Here is a 13009-nt window from a genome sequence, read left to right on the forward strand (position 1 = left end):
TCTTTCAATTTATTCCAATATTATATATAATTGCACCATTCATCATATAATTTTTTTTATTATTATTTTTTCTCTCTAATTTTGTTAATTTTTAACTATGATTTTAAATAATGTACTATAAGTGTATTTATAAATTTTTAGAGTTTAAATTATACTCCATAATTTTTTATTTTTAGGAATTTGTTATGTAATTTTTGAATTTTTAATGAAGTTTTATTAATAAAATGTTATTTTATTAATTATATTTTAAATTGAAGAATTAAAATAAAGAGATCAATGAATAGTGAAGGGATTGGATAAATGGTTGTAACTTGTAGATGTTGTCTTTTGGTAAGGGCAGGATGAAGCTCATGAATAAATAGAGAATGAGATTGCCACCACCCCTTAAAATAACACCATACCACCATTTCTAGCCAATCATTTGTACACGTGGACGAATAATAAGCTGCCACGTGGCAAAAAAAAAAAAAACCAAAAAAGACGGGCAGCAATTTGTGGTCTTTAAACAGCAATTTTTCTTGAACAGCAATATCCAACACATTAGACAGCAATCTATAGATTGCTGTCTAACGTGTTGGATATTGCTGTGTAGCGTTTATAATATTGCTGTATAAGCGTTGTCACGTTGTCATTTTAAGGGTGGTTGTCATTTTAACATAAACCTATATATATATATATATATATATTTTACTCACAAAATTTGAAATTTTTTTAGGTTTAGGTTAGTGTAACTCTAAGAATAGGTATTTTTCTCCCAAAAACTAAAAATAAGATTGGTTTTGTAATTTTATTAGAGCTAGCTATCTATCACATTTTAAATTTTAGTGTATCTTGAAGATGGTGTAAGGGTTAGAGTTAGACTTAAATTGTTTTGATAAAAATCATGTGAACTACATATGCTTTAATCTATATTCCTATCATTCACTAGTACTTTATCGCGTTTGATGAGTTTTATGGTAAAAAAAAATTAAAAAGAGATCAAAGATAGAAGACACAGAAACAAACCAATGCACTAATGCTGGTCAGCAGTCGCTGATCAGTTCAATTAGAGGGAACTTAGCGGTCTGCCGAAGGAAGTCAACGACCAACCAGAACTTTCCCAATAGTCCACCACCGAGCATAAATAATTGAGGGATGGAGTCATGGAGGTTGTTTTTTAAATACTAGTAAGAAATTGAGATTAAAAAACTGAGGAATAAAGGTATGATTGAGACTCATAGAGTTGAACAATAATTAAAACGAAATTCTGGTATAAACCAGATATGTTAGACCAATTATTTGAATCAAAAGGTTAGATTTGATTGATGAAAACCAAAAATAATTAAACTACTACACCATTTAAAAAACACTAGTGTAATTTCAAGCTGCCAAAGGCGGCGCAAGATTGAGATCAAGATTCAATTCTGTGGCCTCCTCAACCTCCTCTACTTGATGCTCCTCCTCCTGCTGCATGTAGCGGTGCATATAGCTTTGCAGCACCGGATGTTGTCGGAGGAACTGAATCTCCCCGGCGGCCGCTTGGTTAGCGCCAAGTGAGTCGTCGTTGAAGTTGGTCTTGGCCTTGGAGCCGCGGAAGCTGCGGGCGGCGGCGTCGTAGGCACGCGCGGCCTCCTCGGCGGTGTCGAAGGTGCCCAGCCAGACACGTGTCTTCTTGTTGGGGTCGCGGATCTCGGCGGCGTAGCGGCCCCACGGCCGCTTCCTCACCCCCCTGTAGTGTACGGCAGCGGCGCTTGCAGGCTTCTCCTTCATCGCCATTGTCGTTTAGAACAATTGAAGTGCAGCGGATGAGGATGTTTATAGAGAGAGGGGTGGGGAGCGGTTAAGGGATTGGTGGTGGGGCCCCTTGTTAGGCGCGTTGAGCGAGGTATTTGACGTGGATAGGGGGAGGCGCCGCCCGAGTGGTTGAGTATACTGTGTGGTGTGCTTTAGCCTTTAGGTTTTAATTCTTCGTGTACAATTCCACGCCTACATTTTCTTTGCACCTTAGGTGATAAAAATAAAAAAAAGAATTTAATAGAGAGATGTGCAATTGATAAAAAGAATTACTACCATTTTATCTTTGTATTCATATCGTTAAGTTGTTTAATTTAAAAAAATAAAGTAGGGACAAAATAAAATTAAACACAAATTTTGTCAACTGCGACTAGTTAATGTATTATTATTAGAGCATCCGCAATGGTCGGCTACCGACCGGCTAGCCGATTCGCGCCGATTCGCGGCGCTGGCCGAACCATTGCAATCGGCCAGCGTCAGCGAGCGCATCGGGCGTGGGCTGGCCGACGCTCGTCACACCGCCGATGCGTTTAGCCGATGCGCTGGCCGCCATTGCAGAGGCCCGATCGGCTAGCGATCGGCCAGCGGGTTTTTCCGTTTTTTTTTTTTTTTTTTTTTTTAAAAACCTATATAAACGCGATTTTCGCTTCATTTTCATTTGCACCACTTGTTTTAACGAGTTTTCTCTCTCTAACTTTCTGTACAAGAGCATTATCGAGCGATGGATCACAACAACGAGTCCAAAGCCCAGCGACGAGTGGATCTCAGACTCCCACGGTACCTGTGGGATCCTGGATGGGGGCAGATGGGCCCGGGATTTAACATCCCTTGGAATCAGATGATGGGGATGATGGCTGGTGCGCCGGGGGGGTATGCCCGGTGGGATGCCCTGGGGTATGCCGTGGGGGATGACGGGCGGGCAGGGGAGCGGCGGGCGGGCCGCGCCCGGTGATGGGGGGTATGCTCGGGTGATGCAGCAGATGATGCTGGCAGCAGATGATGGGGATGATGTGGCAGGGCGGGGGGCAGGGGGGGTGCAGCATGGCATGTATCCCGGATGCAGGGGGGATTGCAGGGGCAGGGGTCACCGGGAGGGGACCCGGTATATCGGCCATCTCTTGATTTTTTGACGGCTTCGCCTCACACTTCGACCCCAGCGGAGACGCAGTTCACTGGCGATGGCGATGACCTTCTGTCGTTGCATGACATGGGGATCGATCTCGATGATCCGGATACTCCCGTTCCGGCGAGGCGGGCCGCGCCGAAGAAGAAGACGAGGGGAAGGCCAAGGCGGTCGGCGAGTCATCGCAGCCCGCTGCGTTGTTGACCACACCCCGACCCGGAGGAAGTGGACGGAGGATTTCCGGGGCTCCTCCTTTTCCATTTGGCTGTGTCGCTCCCGCCCCGATTGGCTGGGGAGCTTGGCGCACTGAAATAAGGAGGGGCGATCCCCCTACGCCTTCTCGGCGAGGTCCAGCTCTCCGCCCTCCCACCTCGCTCCCGCACTCAGAGTACACTCTCCATTCGCGTAACCATACGCGGGATCGATGTACAAGGTCTTACAGAGTGGAGGGCCGCCACACCCCACTCTGAGAAGATGTTTCTTCAGGAGATGCTCGAGAGCATGCGTGCCGATTTAGCCGCCGCGAGGGCACGGCTTGCGGGTTCCGACGTGGGCTCAAATACCACGGGTGGCGGCGGCGGCGGCAGCGGGGGCGGCGACGACGACGGAGACGGCGACGAGGAGTAGAGAGCGGCGGGGCCCGTGTGTTGAAGCCCCTTTTTTTTTAAAAAAATCATGTATTTTTTTTTTTTAAAATATTTGTACTTTTTTTTTTTTAATGGAGTTTTGGAGTCACATTTTGCCATAAAAGTCCGTCCCAGTTTTAGAGTCACATTTAGAATTTTCCATATTTGGTCATACAATTTTACCCCATTGTCCATCAAAATTACATCAAAATGTCATTATCTACATTAAAATAAAAAACCAAAAAGTAAAAAAGTGACTCACCTTCAACCAACTCACTTTATTTATTACACACTCTATCATCTCACTTCATTAATTACACACTCCACTAATTCCTTAAAACCCGTGTCATAACTAAATGTGACTCCAAATATGGGACGGAGGGAGTATAAACCTTTACTATTTCACAAAGTTAATTGAGAAAGTGAAGCGTTGAAATTGAAATAAAATTGAATGGAGATATGAGGTAGCAGAACATAAACGATGCGGGAATTTAGGGTAGAGATTAATTAGTGAAAGAGTTGTAGAAGCAATAAGAAAATAAATAGAGTCAAAGATGCGGAGGGAGTAGGCCGCCCATGTTGTAATGTAATAATAAGCCGCCGCCGCCGCAGCAGCCTTCCGTCAGCCGCCTCGGATAATTTATCCGTACTCAGATGCTCCAATATTTCTTGTGCTGCCCACTTTCTGTACGACGCGTGTCTATCTCTCTCCACCTGCCCCATTGTGAATTCAATACGTTGTTATCTAAGTTATACTACCTCCGTCCTCCAAAATTTGCTACACTTTGACTCGACGGGGATTTTTTAAGAAATGTAATGAAAAGTGAGTTGAAAAAGTTGGTGGGATGTGGATCCTACTTTTAAAGTATTAGTTTTATAATAAAATGTGAGTAGGAATGAGTTAGTGGAATATGAGGTCCACTACCAAAAATGGTAAAAGTGAAGTATATCAAATTTTTAGGAACGGACCAAAATGGTAAACTATATCAAATTTTCAGAGATAAAGGTAGTATCTCACAGGCTCTACCTGCTCTTTCTCACTCCTTTGTTACTTAGGAATTTTTTAACCATTAAATATTTAAATTCAAACATTTTTATTTAATGATATAATCATTCCAGAGTTTACTCGTTAAATTTGTCTACTGGCCCATCTATTCAATCAGTCCAAAAGGTGACCAGCCCAAAACTTCATTAATCGCTACGAAAACCTAAATAATCTAATGATTTCTATTAGGCCCCGCTTATAAAAATTAATTTATAATAAATTTATTGAAATGTAGTTGGAGAGGTTTGTATACATCGTTGGTCCAAATCCTTTGAAGGAATTTAGTCCATATATGTCCTCCTTTGATAGGGCCAAAATTACATTGATTTGATATTATTTGCAATGACTATAATATATGGCCACTGGCCAGAACTGCAAAATGAATAAAAGTTCCTGAATGTTTTCGCAGTAATCAATTTCTGGATCTTCTTAATCCTACTTCACTCGGAGAGACAGAAATGTGTCGTCATCGACTTTATATTGATGTGATGATAATATATTAACATTGATGTTTTCACAAGCATCACCTCTTACCATCATTCTTGGGACCTTTTTTTTCTTTTTTTTTGGGTCCAGTGTTCAACTTTTTCAAAAACACCTTTAGATTTAATTTTGTACTAGCCACGTCCACAATCAATAGTTATATCTTTCCATTTTGTACTAGTTTCAACCTCTATTCTCTAATGAAATGAAGAGAAACTTATTTTTCATTAAGAAGTACGTTAATCACTTTTTTACTTAATTTATCACATTTACTTAACCAATTTTATTTTAAAATTCATAAGTCCACTGTTAAGACTATTGATAGTGGTCATAAGTCACTCTTAATACTATTGGCAGTGGATGAAGGTAGTACTTGTATGACATAATTAAAATTTTATTACAGAGTTATTGTATAAAATTCGATATATAGTACTCCCTCCGTTCCATAGTAATGTAGGCGTTTCTTTTCGGCACGGAGATTATGAAAAATCGTGTTAGGTGAGTTAAGTAAAAGGAAAATAAAGTGGAAAATGAAAAAGGTAGAGAGATGAAGAGAGAAAAAAAAGTAATAGAGAGTAGTAGGTGTGGAAAAATATGTTCACTTTTACTAAAAAAAGAAATGACTCTATTAATATGGAACGATCAAAATAGCAAAATGACTCTATTACTATAGAACGGAGGGAGTACTTCTTTAGAATTTATTGTCACTTTACTACAAAGTTATTAGAATTGAACTCAAAAGTATTAAATACTATCTTATGTATTGAATTATTATAAAATTTATTTTTACAAAATAAATATAAGGGTGAAACACTATATTCATGCGGCAATTTCCCTTGCTCCATTTGGAAGTGAAAAAATATCAATCAATTTGATTGATATTTTAGACAGTAGTCCTTTAGTTTTTCAGAAAGAAGTCGGAACTAACTTCTAATTAAGTGCTTCTATTTCAGTGGATGAATGTTAATTTGAAATGATTAGTGCCTACCTTGCAGTTGAAGTTATGTTTACTTGATTGCTCGCATGACAGCATGAGTAACGAATCATATACTAGTATAACTTTTCCTTGTAAACTGATATAGTAATATAATTGAAATTTAGTACTCCCTCCGTCCCACATGATTTTACACAGTATTCCATTTTAGTCCATCCCATATAATTTTACCCATTTTACTTTTACCATTTTTGGTAGTGGACCCTATATTCCACTAACTCATTCTCATTCACATTTTATTATAAAACCAATACTTTATAAATAGGACTCACATCTTATCAACTTTTCCAACTCACTTTCTATTACATTTCTTAAAACCTGTGCTAAGTCAAACTGTGTAAAATTATGTGGGACGGTGGGAGTAGAAAATATGGACTAATACAGACTAATTGCAAGAAGTTCCATTCATCAACTTGGCAATTGCCCAATGCAAAGGGAAAAACAGAGCAAAAAAGGCAAAGAAGTTGGAAGTATTTAGTCTACAACAGAACCCCGTTGCAAGTAAATTCAAACCCTGTCTCATCACCAAAAAAGGACACCCTTAAATCGTTCAAGGATTGATGAACTCCTGTTGAACATCTGCATACCCTTGCTGATTCTCATACTCTTCCATCGAATCGAACTCATATTTGGACTTGTTGTAGCTCCCATTGTAGTAGTATCCCTCCTCATTGCTGCTCTCGCCTCCCACCGGACTGTAGTTGTAGTACTTGTTGTTGTTTTCTATTCTCGTGTCACTCATCCCCTGTGGTTCGTTGTCATAGTAGTACTTGTTGTTCCTTGTGTCACTCATCCCCTGTGGTTGGCTTTCGTGGCCACCAGGGCTGTAGTTGTTGTGCTCGGCATTGTAGTAGTACTCACTGCTGCCTTGTATTCTCGTATCGCTCATCCCCTCGTTGTCATAGTAGTACTTGTTGCCTTCTATTCTCGCATCACTCATGCCTTGTGCCCCGCTCTTGGTATAGGTGTAGGCTTCTCTGTTGTTGTTGTCGTTGTTCAGTTCCTCTGGATTTTCAGAGGAAAACTCATCCTCATCTTCTTCCTCATCCTCAAATGGGGCCGGGGCAGGGCTATCTCCGGCGCTTGTCATACTAGGGGTTGGTGCCAGGTTGTACTCTGGAGTCGGGGCAAGGCTCTCTCCGGCCCCTGTAGGAGTAGGTGCCGGGCTGTATTCGATGCCTTCAATTGTGGGGGCCGGGGATGGGCTCTCTTCATCCCCGAGAGTTGTGGGGGACGGGGACGGGCTGGAGTAGGGGGACGTCGCTGGGACGCCGCTGATTTGGCTTGTGGATGGGGTGGGAGCTGAGGATGGAGTTGGAGATGAAGGGACATCTATTTTGAGATTAGAACTACTAGGTACTGAGACAAAATTGTTTGTGGCTAGGTGAGCATATTTGGAGAAGAATTTGCTCTCTCTAGCTTGAGTTTGGCAACATGTCGTTAAAATTATCAGAATGAAACAAGTAATTGGTTTGACAAGTGTTGCCATTGGTGGCAAGAGAGAGGAAGAGCAAGAAACTGAAGTGGAGTTTGGATTAGGCTGATGTGAAGATTGATAGTATATGTATATATAAAGTGAGATATGTAAGAATGAAACTTGAATTTTGGGTTTGCAAGGCGAAATGTGATGCGGAGATTGAGGAAGTAAAATGAAATGTGGGGTCTATATTACGACATTTTGTACAGCATGTGATCAGAGTAATGAGTCTAGAGCACCAACCTCTCACTATACCATGATTATCGCCATTTTTTATTTATTTTAATACTCTTTTCTTTTTGGATGAAGTTCATTATTTAAAATTTATGGTTTTGGGATAGTGTGTATACACCAATTTGTTATTACCACGCGGATAAATAAAAAGTACCTCCTCCGTCCCAGATAATTTAGGACACTTTGATCCAACACGAGTTTTAAAAAATTTAATAAAAGTGAGTTGAAAAAGTTGGTGGGATATGGGTCCTACTTTTAAAGTATTAGTTTTATAATAAAATGTGAGTATGAATGAGTTAGTGGAATATGAGGTCCACTACCAAAAATAGTAAAAGTGAAATGAGACAAATTATGTGGGGCGATCCGAAATGGAATATTGGGTCGAATTATCTGGGACGGAGGGAGTAATTTTTTTACGACTAAAGAAGTGACAGATAGTAACCATATTCATATGTGTTTCACCTCGTCATTTGGTTTTTAAATGATACTAACATATTCATGAATATGGTTTTGTAAATAGTAAGCAACTGAGATCCTGAGGACAATGTATGTATTACTCTTAAACAAGACCTAAAGGTGAAAAAATTATGCCAAATCTCGTCCAAAGTACTTTGAAAAAGAAATAGGAACGTCCATCGATTAGGAAAATGGGGGGTGGGGGGTAATTAGGATTAGAAAGTAGTAGAAAGTATAGCAATTATGTTGAACAAGATCTAGTCAAAAAAGTTTAAAACAGTGAGATGTCGAAAGAGTAATTATCGAATGGGACAGCACGAAATTAAAGCAATAGAGGTCAATCATAGCGTCGGCAGTTGAGTTAGTTATGTTATGGTTCTAATTTCTAACCATCAAATTTAATTTCATGTTTCACACCTAAATGCGAGCGTTGATTGCGTTTGCACCGTTCCTTTAATTACTTTAGTAGTAGTAGTAGTATTTTCGTTTGACAAATATACAGAACCAAAATACTACTCCCTTACAATAAGATCTACATTAGGTCATTTCAATTAATTTATTTTGCAATAAGATATATTTTGGTTCATTTCAATTAGTCGATTTATTTTGCTTTTATCATAAATATTTATCATAAATATTAAGTAGGGAGTAGTATTAAATAGTAGGATTTATATTATGTTTATTAATTCATTTAGGCCATGTTTGGTTGTCAGAATTCTGTCTGGGAAGTAATCTGATTCCTTAAATTTTAAATTCATGTGTTTGTTTCGGTTTATAATCAAACTGGGAAAGTAATCAGAATCCGAGAATAAGGAAAGTTAATACAAACTTTCCAGGATTCTGAATCATAACTTTCCTTAGGTATTCTTTTTTCCAGTTTTAGGATTCTTACATATTTAAGCAATATAGTATAGTTTTAATAATAATAATAATAATAATAATAATAACCTAATAATAGTAATAATATAATAATAATAACAATAATAATAATTCCAATGTTTTAAAAATAATTTAAAATTATAAATCATACTTAATTTCACTATAATAAATAACTATAATTAAAATTATCATAATTATAATTATATTTTATAACAATTCATTTTAGTAATAATAATTTATTAAATAATTCAAATATAATTCTATAATATAAATCTTTAATAAATAATAACTATTATATTTTATAAATTGATAATTAATCGATAAAGTCATAGTGCAATTTTAATTTATAAAATTTATTCAATTATAATATCCTTAAATATTATAATTATAATATAAATATTTATTATTATAATAAATGAGTACTATAATACCTCAGGTAACTATAATTATATTATTATATAGTATTATGATGGATAATCCATATTTAAACTATCCATCGTATATAAATATAATAATATAATAATTATTATTTGTTAATAATAATTTATTAAAAAATTTACAATATTATTCTTTTTTATAAATAAAAAATAATAAGTATATTTTTAGTTTGGTGTTTAAATTAAATAAAAATTTAAAATTTTTATATTGTCCAAACACATGAAAGTAAAGTTATTAGGAATCATATTCCCGGTATTCATTTTCCTATGAATCATTTTCCTTGCCAACTTTACTTTCCTGCCAACCAAACATGACTCATTTAATACTTTCTCATTCTTTTCGTCTCAAAGTAATTGTCGTACTTAATAATTATACAAGATTTAAGACAAAGATAAAATATATATATTTGAATATATTGGTGTGAGAGAGGAAATGATAACTAGAATACTACTCTCTTTGTCCACCATTAATCATCTCAATTTGTAATGTTCATCCTTGCATGAAAAATTATCACATTTATTTTTTAAACTTTTCATAATGGATCTTATATTCCACTAACTTTATCTCACATATTTTATTTTAAACTTAATAATGTACTATTAAAAGTAGGATCCAACATTTTTTTTCACTTTTTCCATTATCTTTCTTAAAACCCGATACAAGTCAAAATGTGTCTTTTATTGACGGAGGAAGAGTGATAAAGACAGAAAAATGTGATTGGATGTATTAATAATGATTACTTTAATAAAATCTATTACCTACGAGGGAGTGATCGAAATGTCACGACCACACTTAGCGGTGCTCTGACGCCATATCCAATCGTCGTGCACTGCTAACGCCATCAACCGGATCCCCATCTCCAAGTACATCCAAGCGTCGAGCTCCGAGTTCACCCCTAAATAAAACTTACCTAGCATATACATACCGAAGTGACAAAGTCCATTTAGGTGGTGTCCTAGATTAAATAGTACTAAGTTAGTTATGACTAATTATCTCATGATTATCCATCTAGGATTGAGTTGTGAGATTGAATCTCATGAACCAAACACACAACATATTTAATCTCGGAATTCAATCTTGTAAACCGAACACCCCTTTACTGTGATATTAATTCAGAGGGGAGTGATCAATTGCTAACTCATCATTTAATTGCTAACTACAACTAATTTAAGGCCATAGGATTTTAGAAAACGTGTGGTCTACAATTTGCCACGTGTAATTTTAATTTTTATTAATAAAATAAAAAAAGATAAAAAAAAACTCCAAACTAGGGTTTTGGATGAAAATGTCAATATAGTGTTTCGAAAATGTCAACACAATGGTTTGAGAATGTCAACACAATGGTTTGAGAATGTCAACACAATGCTTTAAGAATGTTAACTCATTGCTTATATTGACATTCTACGTGTATTATATTGACATATTTTATATAGTATGTTGACATTTCTGCTTGTACGAAAAAATTAAAAAATTTCAAAAAAAATTTCAAATTTTGACGTCGTAACATATGCATGTAGGATATCGTTGGAATCCTTATAAAATTATCTTTAATTTGATATATGTTATATGAATTTAAAGTTTTGGGATTTCTTTTAAAAGTTAGTTATAACTAAACATGTAGTTAATTGACATTTATACCCCTATTGATGTTTTTTGGAATTAATCCTATGGCCTTATTGACGTTTTTCATTGATCGTATTGACATTTAGGGATTGATGATCTAAGCCCTTAATTTGAATATCTAATGACTATTATTTAATTGTAGTTAGCAATTAAGTTATGAGTTAGCAATATAACACTCGAGTAGTGATATGGGGCAAGTGCCCATAAAGTGTATAACTAGAGAATAAATCTCAGCCACAAGATTAAGAAATCAAGGGCTGGTATTTACCCATGTGGTTTTCGAAATTGAAGCAGAATTAGTTCACTATGTGAATGATTCGGTTCATTATTAGAATGCGGGGGCATAATAGACTTTTCAATGGTTTAAATGATATAGGGTTCAATTTGCTTCCCCATTTCCAGATTTCGTTCTCGCTCTATTTCTGGCCAAAGTGAAGGGATTTCCACTTCGATTCTGCAATTTCTTCCTCATTCTATAGCTAGGGTTTAATCAATTTTTCATATTTTCCCTCGGTAAGGAAGATAGTTGAAGAAGAGGGGAAAACTAAAGGTAATTTGTAATTTTTTTTATTTGTTGAATTTGTTTTCGATTTGGTTTCAAATTTTGTTATGTTTTGTTATTTGCTATTGATTTGCTGGATCGGGTTCTTGATTTGTTGAATCTGGTTAAAAAATTCATTTATTTTCTATTTGTTGAATCTGTTGCTGCAGAAACTAATGAAAAATAGGAGAGAATTATTAGTTCACTCTGTAGAAACTAATGAGAAAAAAGGACAAAACTGAAGGTATGTTGTAATTTTCACTTCAACTGTTTCTCTATTTGGTTCATTCTACGTGAATGAATTGGTGTTGTGTACGAGTGAACTATATTGTTTTTTTCATCTCAGTAAAGTAAAAACGTGCTTAGAGTGAAGTATTTCATGGTTAGAGTGAAGTGTTTGTGATCCATGTTATTAGTGATCTGTTTTTTCATCTCAGTGAAGTAAAACGTGCTTAAAGTGAAGTAATTCATGGTTAGAGTGAAGTGTTTGTGATGCATGTTATTAATAATCTGTTTTTTCATCTTAGTGAAGTAAAATGTGCTTAGAGTGAAATATTCTATGGTTAGAGTGAAGTGTTCGTGATCCATGTTATTAGTGATCTGTTTTTCATCCCAGTGAAGTAAAATGTGGTTAAAGTGAAGTATTTCATGGTTAAAGTGAAGTGTTTGTGATCCATGCTTATAGTGCAATGTTTTTTCATCTCAGTGAAGTAAAATGTGCTTATAATGTAGTATTTCATGGTTAGAGTGAAGTGTTTGTGATGCATGTTATTAGTGAACTGTTTTTTCAACTTCAGTGAAGTAAAATGTGCTTAAAGTGAAGTATTTCATGGTTAGAGTGAAGTGTTTGTGATCCATGTGGCGGCATAGATCGGCACAAAAAGAGAGAGATAATGATAATAGAAATAGAGAGAGATAATGCATGAATGGAATGTGTATGTCAGAATATGGAATAGAGTTGATTTCCCAAATTACCCCATGCAATTTTTATTAATAGAAAATGAATACTTCATTTAGTCATTAGATTAAGATAATGAGTGGTTGAGATTTATTCTCTAGTTATACACTTAAAATTAGTTAGACCTTGATACTCCTATACACTCCCCTTAATTCTAAAATATTAATCATACACTTATAAATACACTTATAATTGTGCGCCCATCTCACTCCTTTTATTTAAACTCGGATAAATATCAATAAAAATCGTTTCTTTTTTATGATTTGTATTACCACCCATAAAAATGTTTATTTCGTTTCATATATTCCACTCACATAATTGTTCCATCCCCAAATCTCATTTCATTGCCACCTAAATTT

General features: G+C 36.0%; 2 protein-coding genes across 2 annotated transcripts; both read right to left on the reverse strand.

Moving 5' to 3' along the window:
• Positions 1-1233: 1233 nt before the first annotated feature.
• LOC125194364 (ethylene-responsive transcription factor 8-like) lies at positions 1234-1831 on the reverse strand. Its single transcript, XM_048092544.1, has one exon. The coding sequence runs from the start codon at positions 1753-1755 to the stop codon at positions 1360-1362; it is 396 nt and encodes a 131-aa protein (XP_047948501.1). The 5' UTR covers positions 1756-1831; the 3' UTR covers positions 1234-1359.
• Positions 1832-6430: 4599 nt separating this feature from the next.
• LOC125194362 (protein E6) lies at positions 6431-7596 on the reverse strand. Its single transcript, XM_048092541.1, has one exon. The coding sequence runs from the start codon at positions 7531-7533 to the stop codon at positions 6595-6597; it is 939 nt and encodes a 312-aa protein (XP_047948498.1). The 5' UTR covers positions 7534-7596; the 3' UTR covers positions 6431-6594.
• Positions 7597-13009: the final 5413 nt, after the last annotated feature.

The sequence above is a fragment of the Salvia hispanica genome, chromosome 6, assembly GCF_023119035.1.
Source record: "Salvia hispanica cultivar TCC Black 2014 chromosome 6, UniMelb_Shisp_WGS_1.0, whole genome shotgun sequence".
NCBI lineage: Eukaryota > Viridiplantae > Streptophyta > Magnoliopsida > Lamiales > Lamiaceae > Salvia > Salvia hispanica.